The sequence below is a fragment of the Sphaerodactylus townsendi genome, linkage group LG06 (genome assembly GCF_021028975.2).
Source record: "Sphaerodactylus townsendi isolate TG3544 linkage group LG06, MPM_Stown_v2.3, whole genome shotgun sequence".
In the NCBI taxonomy this organism is placed as follows: domain Eukaryota; kingdom Metazoa; phylum Chordata; class Lepidosauria; order Squamata; family Sphaerodactylidae; genus Sphaerodactylus; species Sphaerodactylus townsendi.
In genome coordinates, this window is record NC_059430.1 from 5,746,083 (window position 1) to 5,765,056 (window position 18,974).

The 18,974-nt window shown below is 52.5% G+C and overlaps 1 protein-coding gene across 1 annotated transcript in view; it reads right to left on the minus strand.

Annotated features, from left to right (window-relative positions):
* Positions 1-1,459: 1,459 nt before the first annotated feature.
* Positions 1,460-18,974, minus strand: part of CCDC136 (coiled-coil domain containing 136) — a 67,971-nt gene continuing 50,456 nt past the window's right edge. The window contains exon 6 of the mRNA XM_048501463.1: positions 1,460-2,859. Within this exon, the coding sequence (XP_048357420.1) occupies positions 2,752-2,859 (108 nt within the window). The 3' untranslated portion in view covers positions 1,460-2,751. The remainder of the gene's footprint in view (positions 2,860-18,974) is intronic.

Genomic DNA, 18,974 nt, shown 5'->3' on the forward strand with positions numbered 1-18,974 from the left:
ATGCTGGACTAGATGAACCCTCACTGGTCTGATCCAGCAGGGCTCTTCTGAGGTTCTTATCAGGAGAAGGCCTTGCTCTCTAAGCCCTGTTGATGGCCCTCCAGAGGAACTGACTGGCCACCGTGTGAGACAGGATGCTGGACTAGATGAACCCTCACTGGTGCAGTGATCTCCAGCAGGGGGCTCTTCTTGGAAGGTTCTTATCAGGAGAAGGCCTTGCTCTCTAAGTCCTGTTGATGGCCCTCCAGAGGAACTGACTGGCCACCGTGTAAGAAAGGATGCTGGACTAGATGAACCCTCACTGGTCTGATCCAGCAGGGCTCTTCTGAGGTTCTTATCAGGAGAAGGCCTTGCTTTCTAAGCCCTGTTGATGGCCCTCCAGAGGAACTGACTGGCCACTGTGTAAGAAAGGATGCTGGACTAGATGGACCTTCACTGGTCTGATCCAGCAGGGCTCTTCTAAGGTTCTTATCAGGAGAAGGCCTTGCTCTCTAAGCCCTGTTGATGACCCACCAGAGGAACTGGTTGACTACTGTGTGAGACAGGATGCTGGACTAGATGAACCCTCACTGGTCTGATCCAGCAGGGCTCTTCTGAGGTTATGAAGGTTTTCGCTTCTATGCTCTGCTGTTCGCTCTCCAGAGGAACTGGCTGGCCACTGGGGGAGACAGCATCCTGGACCAGATAGACTACTGGTCTGATCCAGCAGGGGTCTTCTGACATTCTTATGTAATGGCAACTCTCTCAGAATACCAAGTTCTGCCTTTGCTGTCTACAGGTTTGTTCAGACGCCACATTCTGCTGGTCTTTCCCAAAAGCCAAAGGGTTGAGAGATCTCCCCAGGGACACAAGGCCACAATGGTGGAACCAGAGGTTGGATCCAGCAGGTTCTCACAGGTTCCCGAGAGTAGGTTACTAATTATTTGTGTGTGCCGAGAGGGGGTTACTAATGGGTGATTTTGCCACGTGATTTTTGCCTTAGTTACGCCCCTCCTCTCAACAGTAGTGCGCAGAACTGGAAGCAGTCTAGCAGGAGGTGCACCGGCGTGCGTGGCAGCCTGTGCCTGTGTGCATTCGTTTCCCACCCAAGGACCGGCGCAGCAGCTGCGTCCTTGCCACAGCCCTGCCCTGAAATGCCCCACCCCCGGAATGCCAGGCCCCGCCCCCATCGTGCCCCACCCAGCCCCATTAGCATTACGCCACAGTTGGAATCCCACCACTATGGGAACCTGTTACTAACATTTTTGGATCCCACCACTGGGTGGAACCCTAGAAGAAAACCCCTCTCTAAGGCCAGCTAACTGGGCAAACAATAGTGATTTATCCGGGTTGATTTCCCAGCCCATACCAGGTCTGCAAAGGGTTTCAGAGGTAATAGCCAGAAGTGTGAACGGAACTCGGAACCGAGTCTTGGGAATCCCTCAGTGAAGGGTGCAGTCATGATAGAAGACCACGAGGGTATTTACAAAGATCTTTTTTACTGAGTTACAACATAGAACAAAGAGAACGAGAGTCTTCGGTGGCTTTTGTGGCAATCGGCTTCTTCTTCGACGGGAAACGGGAGCGAGACACGACAGGCGTGGCGGCGGGCGGGAAGACGGTGCGGAGGGACACCCCCCCCCACCCCGAAACATGCAGGGCAGAGATCTCGTGCCCACGAACCACGCCACCTACCACCCTCTGCTGCTTCCTGCCCACCGTGACTCATTGGGGCTTTGGTCGCTGCAAACCACGGCCAGGCAAGTGCCCTTCCCTCGTCGTCTTCTCCAGCGGCTCCCCAAATAGTCACGTCAGTTCTGAAGGTGCTGCAGCCACGCGCAGCTGAGAGATCCACGGCTGGGGCACAGCCACGTGTGACGGTTAAGACCGGGGAGGCGGACGAGGGCGGACGACACGGAGAGCTGCGGGAACGGAAGGCAGCAGAAACAGGCAACAGGCTGTGTGGGGACGGACGGAAGGGGAGCAAACTCTCGAGGGAAAAGAACCGGTCGGTCGGCGGGTGGATCCATTCGGCTCGGGGCCCCTGAGGAGATCGTGGCTGCGTGCCCGTGTTCCCGTTCACAGTGTTAAAACAGGCTTTCGGTATTGCCCCAAAGAAATTGCTCTGCATACCTCAAGACACCCCCCCCACCCCACCCCGGGGAAACCCCCCCCCCAGCCGTGCACCAGACGTTGCTCTCTGGCGCCTCCTCTGGTTAGCGCAAGGAGTAAAATGAGGAACAGGGTTCCGGGCAAGGGTTGCGCCCCTGCTTTTTGCTGGTGGGACGGCCCGGCCTCTCCCCTAGGAGAGCCTCGGGCCGAAACACTCATCCCGCTTCCCTCCCAAGGGTCGGATGCTGCTTGTGACCCCAAAGGGCACGTAGAAGGCATGAGCCGAGACCTAGAGTGACCGAAAAGCTGGGGCGGGGGGAGGCAAGATCCGGGCAATCCAGCCTCAGGAATTGTGAGGCTCAGCGTACACCTGTGGGGTGTGTGGCTGGTGCTGGAATTGTCTTTCTACATATGGAAGAAAATTGCACACAACTGTTGTCCTGGCGGGACCCACAAGATCCGGTGGGTCTCTCCGAAGGCCCAGGGGGCTAGAACCAGAGATTCCAACCTCCTTGGCACTAGCAGGAGACCTGGCTTGGTTACAAGGACGGGGGAGCCGTGGGGCGGGTGGGGCGGGGCAGGTGGAGTGCTTGCAAGGTTCTGACGGGCTGGGACACGTGGTGCGGGTGGTCCTCTCCAAAGTGGGGGGGAGGCCGCTTCTCAGGTTGGTGGCGACGTGCCGCTGCCGTTCTTCAGGCAGGGGTACAGGAGCAACCCCGCCGCCAGCACGACGAAGAGGGCGATCGGCTTCAGCCCTCCGGCTGGGACCTGCACGAAAGAAGGGGAGGGGACAGACAACGGTCAGCGATAGAGCTGCAAAACGGCCCAGGCTTTCTTTGTCTCTTCCATGCACTGGATCTAATTGAACCGCACCAATGTCCCCTGAAGAGCATCGTGAGGTGGTTTTTTTTCGCTTTCCGTCAGCCCTGCTCCTGAGAAGATGGAGGCGATAAGGCAGGACTTCCTGGCTTCAGCCTCCCCTCCCCCACCCCCCACCCCGTGTTTTTGGAGGCAGCAAAAGTTCTAAAGTTCCCCCTTGGCCATCCCATAACAACCCAGCCACTGATTCCCAAAACACCTGTTGCCCACCCTGTTGCTTTTGGGCGACGGCCTTCGCCTCCCACCACAAAAAGCATTCTGGGTCTCGGAAGCCCGGATCTGAGTCAGAGGGCCAGCAGCAGCAGCGCGGTAGGGTGGTTAGAGGTTGTTTTGACTATGGCAGGCTGTCAATGATTGTATAGCTAAACCGTCACTACGCCACGAAGCCCAAAGGGTCCTCTTACGCTAACTCCACTTAGCCTAACTCGGGGGGCTGTTGTGAGAATTAAAAGGAAGAGGGAGCTGAGCTCCTTGGAAGCCGGGCAGGAATAAATGGATAAATAAGTCTCACTAACAACACAGATACACGGGGGCCAGGGGGGGGGGTGTATCGGCCATGGTGGCCCCAGGGCTGCAACAGGGTTAATCCCCCCCATACACACACAAAATGTCTACAGCTTCAAAGACCCCTCCTCCCCCCCCCCCGCTGCCTTGTGCCCTATCCAGCAAAGTACAAAGAACCCTCTTGGCGTAACTCTGTCCAAGTCTGATGTAGCCCCCACCTCTGGTTTTAAAGAAGAAAACCAGCCGGAAGAGCCTTTCTTGGGGGGTCCTCTGCTTTTACACTGAGAGCAGTGGCGTATCTGCCTAGGGACAAGGGGTACCCCTTGTCCCCGGGCGCCACTCTTCTGGTCACGTGGGGGGCGCAAAATCAGCCCCTCACGTGACCAGGAAGTCCTGCTGTCTCGTCGTTTTTGCGTGCCTCGACCCCGTCCGAGGCACGCATAAACAATGAGGCAGCAGGACTTCCTGCTGCCTCCAAGTGCCCTCAATCCCACCCTGGACTCCCCCTTCCTTCCCCCCTGCCAGCTGGGCTCCCAGCCGGCAGCCGGCAGTCTCTTCTGACCTCCCCTCCAGGCGGGCCAGAAGAGACTGCAGGCCAGAAGAGACTGCAGTACAAGTCAGGGGGAGTCTGAGGGGGAGGTGGGCACCCTAGACCTTGCCCATGTCCATGGTGGCATGGGCGGGGTCGAGGGCAGTGGGGGTGGAGCCTGGGGGCATCAAGGGCGGAGCAGGGGGGGAAAGAGGCTGGGCAGGTGTCCTGGAGACAATTTGTCTCGGGGCGCCATTTACCCCTGGAACACCTCTGACTGAGAGGCCCTGAAGAGGTTTTCCCTGGCCACCTGTAAGCTGGGCATCACTGTTACCTTGCATGGGGCAGGGCGATGGGATGGAAGCCCCCCAGCATTTGGGCGAGGGGCATGAAGAGGTTTCCAACAGCCTAAGACCAAGAAAGCATTTAGATTCAGACTTCAGAAAGCATTTAGAAACAAACTGGGGGCCCAAATATACCACGCTTTCAATCTTTCCTGGGGGCGGGGGGGAGACGCAGGGACACAGGACACTGATACTCAGTTTCAGATCCCTGTCTGTCAAATCAGGCCTACCCTACAGGGTTGCTGTAAGAACGACAGAGATCACATGGATGATGGAACTGAAATCACAATACAGAAAGAGTAAATATTTTTATCACACACACACACACACACACACAGCTCTGGAATCGTGCCCTGCTGAAATTCCACCCCTCCCCAAACCCGGTCCCCAAATATCCAGGGATTTCCTGACCCGGAGTTGGCAACCCTACCTCCAGCTTGTACAAACCAGTTTGTCCAGAGCTACAAGCGAAGAGCAGCTGTCGGGGCTCCCGGCCTGTGAGTGATACCTGGAGTCCTCTTTAGAATTTCCCCCTGATCTCTGGGCCACAGGGGTCAGCTGCCCAGGAAGCAGGTCTGCCAGCCCCCCAGGGATGAGGCTTTGGAGGGTGAGGGTCTATGGCGTTATTTCCTCCTGAGGTCTCTTCCCTCCCAAAACTCTACCTTCCCCAGGCATTAACTCCAAATCTTCAGGAACTTCCCAAGGGGCAGCTGGCAAACCTTGCACCTGCCTTACAAACCGAAGCCCCTCGAGCAGCGGAATCTAGCCCCAGGCAAACCATCAAAACCTCTTCGAATGGCCCACCCAGGGGCGTAACGAGGCAAACTGCAGCCCTGGGCAAAACCGCCCCATGGGCGGCCACACCACCACGACCAAATTTTTTTTGCACCAGGACATTGGTGCCTGCAGGGGGTGCATTTTTAGACATATCAGCACCAACATTTCAGCATATCATCCGGGGACTGTCCTTATGCTACTCCCCAGTTTTGGTGAGGTTTGGTTCAAGGAGTCCAAAGTTATGGACTCCCAAAGGGGGTGCCCCATTCCGGATTGTTTCCAATGGGAGCTAATCGGAGATGGGGCTACAGTTTTGAGGGTCCATAACTTTGGTCCCCCTGACCCAAACTGCACCAAACCTGGGGCATATCATCAGAGCAGTCTCCTGATGAGACCCTGAAAGTTTTGAAATTGTGCCTTCAGAAATGCCCCCCCCCCCCTCAGCTTGCAACCCCATTGACAGCAATACAGAAAATTCAATGCAGAACAAAGATTCTTGGGCAAATTTCTGGGATGTTCCTGCAGGGGGCGCATTTTTGGATATATTGGCACCAAAATTTCAGGGTACCTTCTGGAAACTGTTGTTATGGGACCCCCCAAGTTTGGTGCAGTTTGGTTTAGGGGGTCCAAAGTTATGGACCCTCAAAGGGGTGCCCCATCCCCCATTCTTTGCTAAGGAGATGGGGCTACCCCCTTTGAGGTAGCCCAATGGGCATTACACCCCTGGGCCCACTGATCTGGCCCTGAGCCCAAACATGGCGCTGAGCAGGATGCCAGGCGTCAGCAAAAATCTAAGGCGATGCGGTCGAGGTTTCAGCGTCTTATGCGGTTGGCAGGAGAGGACGTTCCTCTCTTCTCCGGTAAAGGCCCTCTTTCTGCACCATCCCACAAACCACTTGGGGCGGGCTCTTGGTTCTTTGGATTTGACCCCTAGCTATGGGGCTACGGAGGATTGGGAAGGGCTAACAAAGAAGTCCCTTCCCAGCTTTCTAGCTTTCACGGCAACTGAGGCAATTCTGCAGATGTGCTTTGGCTAAACCTATTTATTTGTTCATTTGGTTGGTTGGTTGACCATTCTCCCCTGATAAAATGAGGCAGAGAGATCCTGGGGTCCTCCCAGTAGAGGAGGAGGAGGAGGAGGAGGAGAAGGAGGAGGAGGAGGAGGAGGAGGAGGAGGAGGAGGAGGAGGAGAGTTTGGATTTATATCCCCCCTTTCTCTTCTGCAGGAGACTCAAAGGGGCTGACGATCTCCTTGCCCTTCCCCCCTCACAACAAACACCCTGTGAGGTAGGTGGGGCTGAGAGAGCTCCGAGAAGCTGTGACTAGCCCAAGGTCCCCCAGCTGGCATGTGTGGGAGTGCCCAGGCTAATCTGAATTCCCCAGATAAGCCTCCACAGCTCAGGCGGCAGAGCTGGGAATCCAACCCAGTTCCTCCAGATTAGATACACGAGCTCTTAACCTCCTATGCCACTGCTGCTCACGTAGTTCCTCTTGATTACTGCCAAGACAAGATTGTTCCATCTTGGAAGCAGAGGCGTATCGGGGGGGATGGCACCAGGAGACAACTCCTTCTCTGGGCACCCCGCCACCCCCGGGGGCGAGGCTCGGGGTGGACCCCCGCCCTTGAGCCCCTGCCTCCCCAGCCTCCATGCAGGCCGGCTTTCAAAAGCTGGCCTACACGGAGGCTGGGGGGCAGGGCTTAGGGGTGGGGCCATGCCCTGAGCCCCGCCCCCAAACTCCATGCAGGCTGGGGGGGTGGGGCCACGCCCAGTGGTGGGATCCAAAAATTTTAGTAACTGGTTCCCATGGTGGTGGGATTCAAACTGTGGCGTAGCGCCAATGGGGCTGGGCGGGGCACGACGGGGGCGTGGCCGGGCATTCCTGGGCAGGGCTGTGGCAAGGACGCAGCCGCTGCGCCAGTCCTTGGGCAGGAAGCGAATGCACGCAGGCGCAGGCTGCCACGCACGCCGGTGCACCTCCTGCTAGACTGCTTCCAGTTCTGCGCGCTGCTGCTGAGAGGAGGGGTGTAACTAAGGCAAAAATCACGTGGCAAAATCACCCATTAGTAACCCCGCTCTCGGCACACACCAATAATTAGTCACCTACTCTCGGGAACCTGTGGGAACCTGCTGGATCCCATCTCTGGCCACGCCCCTATGTCCTGCCCCCAGCCTCCGTGCAGGCCAGCTTTCGCACTGCGCCCCCCAATGTGACCAGGAGATATGGGTGCCCCCATGTCCCTATAGGCTAGTGGTGGCGAACCTTTGGCACTCCAGATGTTATGGACTACAATTCCCATCAGCCCCTGCCAGCATAGCCAATTGGCAGGGGCTGATGGGAATTGTAGTCCATAACATCTGGAGTGCCAAAGGTTCGCCACCATGGCTATAGGCCATACGTCTCTGCTTGCCAGGGGTTTCCAGTGGGGAGCAGGAGATGCAGCGTCTAGGGAAATGTCTGCCTGTATTCAGCGTGCTGACTTTCGCTTTCTCGTGTGTGTTGCTTTGGCTTGTTAAGGAACGACCTTCGCATGAGAACTTTGGAGGGATTATCTGAGACTTGTGGGGCTGCACAGCTGAGCCAAGCTTGAGAAGAGCAGCTGCCGGATAATTGGGATTGAGAAGAGGGGCGGAGGTAGTTATTTCTGGGGGGTGGGGGGGTGGGGGGGTTTGTGCCTATTTTCAGATTGGACAAGGATCCTGCCCCGAAGGCAACTCCTCTGATTTTCTGTCAATAAACTGGATTTCACTGACAGTCGGCTTTGTTGGGAAATCTAGAGAACGCGGCCCGGCCCGCCGGCCCGTGTGCCTTGACTTCTCTACTGTCACAGCTTCCGAACCTCCTTGGCATAGGAAGTTAAGAGCTCGTGTATCTAATCTGGAGGAACCGGGTTTGATTCCCAGCTCTGCCGCCTGAGCTGTGGAGGCTTATCTGGGGAATTCAGATTCACCTGGGCACTCCCACACACGCCAGCTGGGTGGCCTTGGGCTAGTCACAGCTTCTCGGAGCTCTCTCAGCCCCACCTACCTCACAGGGTGTTTGTGGTGAGGGGGGAAGGGCAAGGAGATTGTCAGCCCCTTTGAGTCTCCTGCAGGAGAGAAAGGGGGGATATAAATCCAAACTCTCCTTCTTCTTCTTCTATTCTGCAAGCCCAAATTGCTCATTCCAGCACAGACACATTGGTGGACTCTACGCAGCACAAATATAATGTTTTCACGATGTTATAAACAGCGTTTTGGGGAAGAACTCTGCACAGCTCTCTTCCCAAGACAAGTTCAGCCCGTTATATTCCTCTCAACCCAGGTTTTTTTATTAAAAAACCCACTAAACTAGCGATCTTTTCCCCGCAACCCGGGACGAAGATGTTTCCTGACTACTGAACCAACGTCAGCAGGCAGGAAATGCTTTATTTCTCCTGCCCAAACCTCTTCCTTTTATTTCCCCCACTCGCACCTGCCGTGGGCTGCAACGGATTCTCCGGGGAGATTTCCCACAGAGGTTTCCTCTGCTTGAAGCTCATCCATTTGCTATTTCATTGTAAAAAGCAGACGAATAAAGTTTGTTTAGCCTAGCAATAGCATGCACGTGTCGTTTTTCTTTTTTTTTGTTCCTTTGTTTTGAGGGGGCTGTCTGCGAAGCTACGTCAACACTATTAGAGAAGCTGCAATATGCGCATGTTTGTGTCGCTGTAGCTTCGCAGACGCCCCCCTCAAAACAAACACACAAAAAGGGAAAAAATGATATGTGCGCAGGATCGGTAGACTCAACAAACTTTATTCATCTACAATTTACAGCAAAATAGCAACTAGACGAGCTGCAAGCAAAGGAAATCTCTGTAGGAATTAGTTTGTGTGTTGCAGCACACAACTAACGGGCATCAAGAGCAGCAGATGGGGGGAAAGATCCATTCTGGCTGACAACGCTTGTGTTCTCCCATGCTGTGGGAACACAAAATGCCACAATGGATCTTTTAATAATGTCTTAAAGATGTTATATTTATGTTGCATGGAATCCCCCAACTTCTCCACCTCAGACATAAGAACAAGCCAGTTTAACCAGACCAGTTTAACCAGACCATCTAGTCCAGCTCTCTGCTACTCGCAGTGGCCCACCAGGTGCCTTTGGGAGCTCACCTGCAGGATGTGAAGGCAATGGCCTTCTGCTGCTTTTGCTCCCGAGCACCTGGTCTGCTAAGGCATTTGCAATCTAAGATCAAAGAGGATCAAGATTGGTAGCCATAGATAGACTTCTCCTCCATAAATCTATCCAAGCCCCTTTTAAAGCTATCCAGGTGAGTGGCCATCACCACCTCCTGTGGCAGCATATTCCAAACACCAATCACACGTTGCGTGAAGAAGTGTTTCCTTTGATTAGTCCTAATTCTTTCCCCCCAGCATTTTCAATGTATTGTGAGAAAGAGAGAAAAATTTCTCTCTGTCCACATTTTCTACCCCAGACATAATTTTATAGACTTCAATCCTATCCCCCCTCAGCCGTCTCCTCTCCAAACTAAAGAGTCCCAAACGCTGCAGCCTCTCCTCATAAGGAAGGTGCTCCAGTCCCTCAATCATCCTCGTTGCCCTTCTCTGCACTTTTTCTATCTCTTCGATATCCTGTTTGAGATGTGGCGACCAGAACTGAACACAGGACTCCAAGTGCGGTCGCACCACGGCTTTATAGAAGGGCATGACAATCTTCGCTGTTTTAGACAATTCTGCATCCACAACAAACAAATATCCTGTGTGCACAGAGGGGCTGTTTTGCATCATTCTTGTTGCAAAATCTGACTTTAAAAGAATCCCATGGACAAGAGTTCTGACCAATCAGAGAATGGCCCTTTAGGTGGGGTTCTGAACCCTGCAGAGGGAGCCACAATTACCAGGCAAGCTCCCTTCATTCAGGTGAGGTCAAACACAACGCGGAATGGCGTTTCGGTGCTTTGCGGGATTATTTCTATAACAGCAAGTGCTGCTACTTCTAGGGCATAGGGCAGTGATGGCGAACCTTTTCGAGACCGAGTGCCCAAATTGCAACCCAAAACCCACTTATTTGTCGCAAAGGGCCAACGCGGCCATTTAACCTGAATGCTGAGGTTTTAGTGCAGGAAAAACGGTTAACTCCGAGGTGTGCGTTGCTCGGGAGTAAGCTTGGTGGTAGTCGGTGGCTTGGCTTTGAAGCAACTGTGCAACTCTTCCAACGGGTGAATCACGACCCTTGGAGGGTTTACTCAGAAGCAAGCCCCATTGCCAGCAACCGAGCTTACTCCCAGGTAAAGGATCGCGCTTTAGTTCTTCGCATGAAAATCAGTGGGGTTTAACAGCGCTTAACAGGGTTACCTACACTGCTTCCCCAAAACTAGGTCTTAGGCTTAATGCTCAGAGGCCCAGGCCCAGAGGCCCAGAGCCCAGAGGCCCAGGCCAGCCTAGATGTGTGTGGGGGGGGGGGGGGCGTGGGAGCGACTCTGTGCGTGCCCACAGAGAGGGCTCTGAGTGCCACCTCTGGCACCCGTGCCATAGGTTCACCACCACTGGCATAGTGTAACACTTAAGACCTTCACTAACGGGAGCACCAACCGCTGGGGCCTGTGGGGAGGGGGGGAAGTAGGATAACTGTTGGGCAGTTACCCACATATAGTGTATGATTTAATCTGATGATTTACATGGCCTTAAATTCCAGGTCCCTCAAACTGTCAGACTATGAATACATCTGCCACGTCCAGTGGTACACACTGCCCTCTGCTGGATACCTGGGAAAGCACACTTAGCTCCCAGTTCACATGCAGAGGGCTCGAATCTGCGGGATCAGATGTATTTCGGAATGCGTCCCAGGAAGTATAACGATGCCATCCCTTGATCCTCACAGCAGGGCAATTTCGACATATGTTTGACTAGTCTGCTGGCAAATCTCATAGTTCTCCAACGTGGTGTAGTGTTTAAGAGATGTGGATTCTAATCTGGAGAACTGGGTTTGGTTCCCCACTCCTCCACATGAATGGTGGACTTTAATCCAGAGAACCAGGATTGTGGCTACCAATCTTGATCCTCCTTGATCTGAGATTGCAAATGCCTTAGCAGACCAGGTGCTCAGGAGCAGCAGCAGCCGCAGAAGGCCATTGCTTTCACATCCTGCACGTGAGCTCCCAAAGGCACCTGGTGGGCCACTGCGAGTAGCAGAGTGCTGGACTAGATGGACTCTGGTCTGATCCAGCAGGCTTGTTCTTATGTTCTTATGACTGGATTCCCTGCTCCTCCACATGAACAGCAGACTCTTATCTGGTGAACTGGATTTGTTTCCCCACTCCTACTTTCCTGCCGGGTAATCTTGGACCAGTCACAGGTCTCTCAGAACTCTCTCAGTCTCACGTGCTTCACAAGGTATCTATTGTGGGGGGGGGGGAGAATGGAAGGTGATCGTAAGCTGCTTTGAGAAAAATGGGCTATAAAAACAAACTCTTAATATTATTATTAATAAATCAAGGAACTGAATCGGAGAGGCATCACCCACGGGACAACCACTGTCTCCAGAGGTGGGATCCAGCAGGTTCTCACCAGTTCCCGAGAGTGGGTTACTAATTATTTGCGTGTGCCGAGAGGGGGTTACTAATTGGATCTGCTTCTCCGTTAGAAATTCCATTAGGTCCAAAAATCATAAAGTCCTGTTGTTTCCTATGTGGCTGGTTAGCGAAGGTAGAAAACGGGATAATTCTCCCTGTTGGGCTGTTTTAAAAACATGTTTTAGAAATATGGTCAAGTTCCTGGTTTAAGGAAAGTATCCTCCTTTTGATTCCTAGAAACAAAATTAAGTATTTGAAAGTATTACCGTATATACTCATCTATAAGTCGAATTTTTCAGCACATTTTTAATGCTGAAAAAGCTCCCCTCGACTTATATGTGGGTCATTAAAAAATTTTGTGTGTTTTTACTTTGCCGGCCAGCAGGGGGCGCAGTTTTTATGCTAGAGGCACCAGGGTACCCTCAGAAGACTCTCCTGATGATACCAGCCAAGTTTGGTAAAGTTTGGTTCAGGGGGCCCAAAGTTATGGACCCCCAAAGGAGGTGCCCCCATTCCCCATTGTTTTCAATGGGAGCTATTAGTAGATGGGGCTACCCTTTTGAGGGTCCATAACTTTGGACTCTCTGAACCAAACTTCACCAAACCTGGCTGCTATCATCAGGGGAGTCTCTTTATGATCCAACCCAGGTTTGGTGAAGTCTGGGTCAGGGGATCCAAAGTTCTTGACCCCCAAAGGGATGCCCCATCCCCCATTGTTTACAATGGAAGCTAATAGATTTTCCATTTCTGATAATATCCCTCACAAAATCTAAGGTGGGTTACATTTGGACATGCAGATGATGATGAGGAATCCAGTTTTGAAGTATTTGATCTCTTGTGTTTTAGCTTGGTTGCTGGTTGAGCTAAGGTTTTTGTACTTTTAAAGTTATTGTTGATACCATATTGTTCTTGTTGACCCTCTTTTCCACTTACAGAGCCAGTTTACTGTTTTTCTTTGAAATAAATATTCAAAAACATTTAACCTACTGATGCCTCAATTGATGCTGCATTTCCCACCCTCGACTTATACGCGAGTCAATAAGTTTTCCCAGGTTTTTTTGGTAAAATTAGGTGCCTCGACTTATATGCGGGTCGACTTATACACGAGTATATATAGTAAGTATTAGACAGGCAGTCAATTAGAGGAGTAGTTGTTTCTGTTGGCAGTAGACAATAGGACTTGCTATAATGAGTTTAAATTATGGACAGAAAGATACCAGCTGGAAATTAGGAACTTTTTTGTTTACAGTAAGAGTTTTTTACAGTAACAGAGAAATGATTAATGCCCCGCCCCCGGAATGCCCGGCCACGCCCCCGCCGTGCCCCGCCCAGTCCCATTGGCGCTACGCCACTATTTGAATCCCACCACCATGGGAACCTGTTACTAAAATGTTTGGATCCCACCACTGACTGTCTCTTTTAGAAATGAGAGCCAGTCAGAGTAGGATGTGGGAGACTCAGGTGCGAAATCCTACTCTGCTAAGAAAGCCTGCTGGGTGACTTTGGGCCAGTCTCCGCCTAACATACCGCACGGGGTTGTTGTGACGAAAAAGCAGAAGAGGGGAGAATGGTGTAAGCCACTTTGGGGCCCCCATTAGGGGAAAAGGAGGAATATAAATAAAGTGAATAAATAAATCAATAAAGAAGAAGAATTTGGCTGGTCTCTGCACCAAGGGCAGATTGGAGCAAGCTGAGCCAAGCATCTCCTGCGGTGCCAGCGCTATGGGGGACGCTCGGTTTAGACCAGCGGGTCTCAACCTGGGAGTCGGGACCCCTTTTTCACAGGGGTCGCCTAGGACTCTCTGCATCAGTGTTCTCCATCTGTAAATTGGAGAAGAAGAAGAAGAAGAAGAAGAGGAGGAGGAGGAGGAGGAGGAGGAGGAGGAGGAGGAGGAGTTTGGATTTATATCCCCCCTTTCTCTCCTGCAGGAGACTCAAAGGGGCTGACAATCTCCTTGCCCTTCCCCCCTCACAACAAACACCCTGTGAGGTGGGTGGGGCTGAGAGAGCTCCCAGAAGCTGTGACTAGCCCAAGGTCACCCAGCTGGCGTGTGTGGGAGTGCACAGGCTAATCTGAATTCCCCAGAGAAGCCTCCACAACTCAGGCGGCAGAGCTGGGAATCAAATCCGGTTCCTCCAGATTAGATACACGAGATCTTAACCTCCTACGCCACTGCAGCTCTTAAATGTTAGGGTTGGGGGTCACCACAATATGAGGAACTGTATTAAAGGGTCACGGCATCAGGAAGGTTGAGAACCACTGGTTTAGACCCAGGCCACGGCGACAACAAAACGGGGTGTGTGTGTGTGTGTTTTATCTGGGCTTTTCCTGCCGGGCACCCCCCTCTTTAAAAAGATCATCCTGGTCCCTGTCTAGGCATGGCTACGCATTCATTCTTCTCGTACGCCTTTGTGTGGTGACGCCAGCTATCTGCTAAACTACTGCACTTATTGCAAACTGTTTTTCATTGGTTTTAATTGTACTTATGACGTTTTAAATGTTGCATTGCTTATTGTTTCGTAGGGATTTGACAGTTAGCCACCTTGAGTCTTCAGAAAAACGCAGGGTATAAATGTAAAGTTGTAAATAAACAATAGATAAATAAACGTTCCTTATGCCTGGGTGCAGCCATGCACCAGAAGTTTCCCCAGTAATGTATTGTCGAAGGCTTTCACGGCCAAACTCAACTAGCTATTGTGGGCTTTCCGGGCTGCATGGCTGTGGTCTGGTGGTTCTTGTTCCAAACGTTTCGCCTGCATCTGTGGCTGGCATCTTCAGGGGTGTATCACAGGGAGAAGTCTGTTACACACTGTGTCCCTCTTCCCTCTAAGATGCTTGGGAGAAGAATTAGGACTAATAAAAGGAAACACTTCTTCACGCAATGTGTGATTGGTGTTTGGAATATGCTGCCACAGGAGGTGGTGATGGCCACTCACCTGGATAGCTTTAAAAAGGGCTTGGACAGATTTATGGAGGAGAAGTCGATCTATGGCTACCAATCTTGATCCTCCTTGATCTGAGATTGCAAATGCCTTAGCAGACCAGGTGCTCAGGAGCAGCAGCAGCAGAAGGCCGTTGCTTTCACCTCCTGCCTGTGAGCTCCCAAAGGCACCTGGTGGGCCACTGCGAGTAGCAGAGAGCTGGACTAGATGGACTCTGGTCTGATCCAGCAGGCTAGTTCTTATGTTCTTATGTAAAGTTGTAAATAAATAAATAATAGATAAACAAACGTTCCTTATGCCTGGGTGCAGCCGTGCACCAGAAGTTTCCCCAATAATGTATTGTTGAAGGCTTTCGCGGCCAGACTCAACTAGCTATTGTGGGCTTTCCGGGCTGCGTGGCCATGGTCTGGTGGATCTTGTTCCAAACGTTTCGCCCAAGTATCACAGAGGGAAGTCTGTTACACACTGTGCCTCTCTTCCCTCTAAGAGGCTTTCCTCTGTGATACTTGCACGTGACTTTGGACCCAACATTATCGATGGAGGTCCAGGTCACTCAAACTGCCCGAATCGCTTTTTATCATCTGCGACAGGCGAGACAATTGGCCCCGTATCTGTCCCGTTCTGACCTGGCCACAGTGATCCATGCAATGGTCACCTCTATGCTGGATTATTGTGCTTGCAGCTCAGCTGGCCTGCCTCTAACCGGTGATCCGAGGAAGTGAAACTTCGTTCAATGTCATCGCGGCAGCCAGACTACTTACAGGAACAGCTAGCTGGGAACGGATTACTCCGGTCCTATCCACCTACATCTACACTGGCTGCCCATTGGGGAGTTCGGGCCATCTTCAAAGTGCTGGTTTTGACCTTTAAGGCCATCAAGCTGACGGCATTGGGCCTACATATCCTGAGGGACCGCATCTCCCCGTATTGCCCTACTAGGGCCCTCCACTCTACAGAGGAGCGGTTGCTGGAAATCCCTGGCTCAAAAGATCCAGGCTGGCCTCAACAAGGGGCCAGAGGCTTTACTGCCCTAAGCCCCTACTACTGGTGGGACAAGGCTCCCTAAGGAGACCAGGGCCCTGCTGGACCTTCAGAGTTTCCGAAGGGCCTGCAAAACGGACCTGTTCCGCCAGGCGTTTGGCCAGCCGGGATGACCATCTGACCCTCATACCATCTTGGTCTCCCATGGGCGGGAATGGGGTTGGGATAAGTCGCCATCTGCAAATTTTAAATTGTTTAAATTCTATGAATTTAATATTGTTATAGATTGTTTTTATAATTGTATTTATACGATGTTGATGTACACCGCCCTGAGCCCTCCAGGGGAGGGCGGTTTAAAAACGGAAATAAATAAATAAACAAACAAACAGACAAACATCTGAGGATGCCAGCCACAGATGCAGGCGAAACGTTAGGAACAAGATCCACCAGACCACGGCCACGCAGCCCGGAAAACCCACCAGAACCAGTATTTCCCAGCAAGTTAAAGAGCCGATTCACCCATGAACACACAAAGCTGCCTTCCGCTGACTCAGACCCTTGGTCTGTGAAGATCAGTATTGTCTACTCTGACTGGTAGCTGTTCTCCAGGGCAGATGTTTAATTACAGAGCCTTAGTCCCTCCCCTGCTGTCCGCACCAGAGAGTTAATGCAGCTGGCCAGAGGGGGTCACTGTGAGTACAGGAGCGGATGAGACCGGAGGAGACTGGAGGGGGGGTTAGGCAGGAAAGGAAGATGTGACTGAAGGGAAGGGAAGGGGGGGGCACAGACACAAAGCCACAGAAGCCAGGGAGGGGACCGCAGCGGTCCGGCATGCGGGCGGCCAAAAGCGAAGCGAAGCACAGCTCGGAGGAAGAAGCAGATACCAATACCTGATCGGGGTTACGAAGAGGTCTCGGCCCACCAGCACCAGAGCAGAGCCACTATGACAACCAGTCCTATGAGAGGGAGTGAGATCATGGGGGGGTCGGGTGTGGGGGGGGCCTGGGGAGGAGGGGGAAGCGTGGAATGCAGCGGGGGGTGAGGCCACGGGACACCACAAGGGGGAGATGGGCCGAGGCGGGATGAGAGAGAAAAGAGAGAGATTAGACCTTTGGGGGTCTCTGGTCTGCGGCAGTCTTGGCCCGAGGGGGCCCGGCGACAGATCCGGGTAGGTTTGCACAGCGCAGGGGGAACCACTGAATTCCTCCAGCTCCCGACTGGGGATCGAGCTGGCAGAGAATTCGCAACACCCCTGGAGGCCGATTCTGATGCACGCCTCGGAGCCAACAGACCCCCACCTCTTGAAAGCGGCCGCGCGAACACCTCTACGTGAAACAGATGCACGGGGAGCGAAACGTTTCCCGAATCCCATGAACCGGATCCGAGATTCTATTGAATCAGGCAAATGTGCCTCGTCCCAAGTAACGTTTCCATGCAGCCGTCCCCATTTTAACAACGCCGGTCTGTGAGCTTCAAGCGACAGGTCCCCAGGAGTCCTTTGGTAGCACCTTCTGCCCGGATCCAGCCCCCTTCTTCCCACCCCGGGCAGAATGAGGGAGGTGGAGCGGATCAATGAAGGGTCAGGCTCCACCCATGTGAGTTTCAGGATTCTGGATGGGTGGGCAGGTACCAAAACAGAAGAGATAGAAAAAGTGCAGAGAAGGGCAACGAGGTGATCGAGGGACTGGAGCACCTTCCTTATGAGGAGAGACTGCAACGTTTGGGACTCTTTAGTTTGGAGAGGAGGCGTCTGAGGGGGATATGATTGAAGTCTATAAAATTATGCCTGGGGTAGAAAATGTTGACAGAGAGAAATTTTTCCCTCTTTCTCACAATACTAGAACCAGGGGGCGTTCATTGAAAATGCGGGGGGGAAGAATTAGGACTAATAAAAGGAAACACTTCTTCACGCAACGTGTGATGTGATCGGTGTTTGGAATATGCTGCCACAGGAGGTGGTGATGGCCACTCACCTGGATAGCTTTAAAAAGGGCTTGGACAGATTGATGGAGGAGAAGTCGATCTATGGCTACCAATCTTGATCCTCCTTGATCTCCGATTGCAAATGCCTTAGCAGACCAGGTGCTCAGGAGCAGCAGCAGCAGCAGAAGGCCGTTGCTTTCACATTCTGCATGTGAGCTCCCAAAGGCACCTGGTGGGCCACTGTGAGTAGCAGAGTGCTGGACTAGATGGACTCTGGTCTGATCCAGCAGGCTAGTTCTTATATTCTTATGTTCTTCTTAACTTTCACAGGGGAGCAACTGGGAATCGGACTAATCTGCTCCACAAAGCAGCTGAAAGGGGTCTGCAACCTGTGGCTCTCCAGACGTTCATGGACTACAGTTCCCATCAGCCCCTGCTGAACATGCTTCATGAACATGCTTTCCTATACTTTTAAGGAAAGTTAGGGGGAGCTTCCCAGAACTCAGGCAGAACAGCAGTAGGCAGGCTTATTCCAGGCTAAATAAATGACTTCCCGTGGGAGTAATTTTGCACAGGAATGCACTGAGACTAAATGTAATCAGATTCAAATCGCATATAGAAACGCGAAATCTTTGCAAGCCGCTGACCGCACAACAGGTGTTCTCAAAAGTAAGTCACAGAGTCAAACAAGAAAGCGAGCGCAAAACTGATTCTAATCGTGGATTCCACACAGCGTATTTAAAACGAGTTGCAATCATTATAAATACGTTGTGCAGAATCACCCTTACCTGTGATTTAGGTCCCTTCCCGTACATGCAGATCAATTTGCCATGCTGGCAGGGGCTGATGGGAATTGTAGTCCACGAACATCTGGAGAGCACACAGGTTGCAGACCCCTGGGCTGGGAGGATCCATCGAGCAGGCATGCAGCCAGCCACAACCCGCAAGGCAGTTTTACCCGACTCCCAATGGCCCTCACAAATTGAGCAACACCCCCACCCCTCCAGAGACAACCAGTGCATGTGGAAGAATTAATTTTAATCTACTCCGAGACCCCTCTGGGTTTCTCTGAGCTAATTACATTTAATTCTCCAGGTTCTCTCGTTCTGTGCTTGAGGCAGCCCTCCGACTTCGCTCCTGCCAAATTGAAGCCGAACCTCTAAAGAGAACCTGCCCAGCCGCGCGAGCGTAAGAAGCCGTCGCGTACAGCGTCGAACCGCCTCACTCTGTTGGACTGGGAGGGGATCGCCAAGGCCTGAGCCTTCGATCTCTCTCACCACTGTTGCGGGAGATCATTTTTAAATGGGAGATGCTGGGAAACAAACCCAGGGCTCTCTTTAGGCAAGGCGGGTGCTCGGGCACCACTTGGCCACAGTTCTTTCCTTCTCAGCCCCTGCCTGGTGGAACACTCTCCCTCTAGCTGTCCAGGCCCTGCAGGATCTTGGTGAAT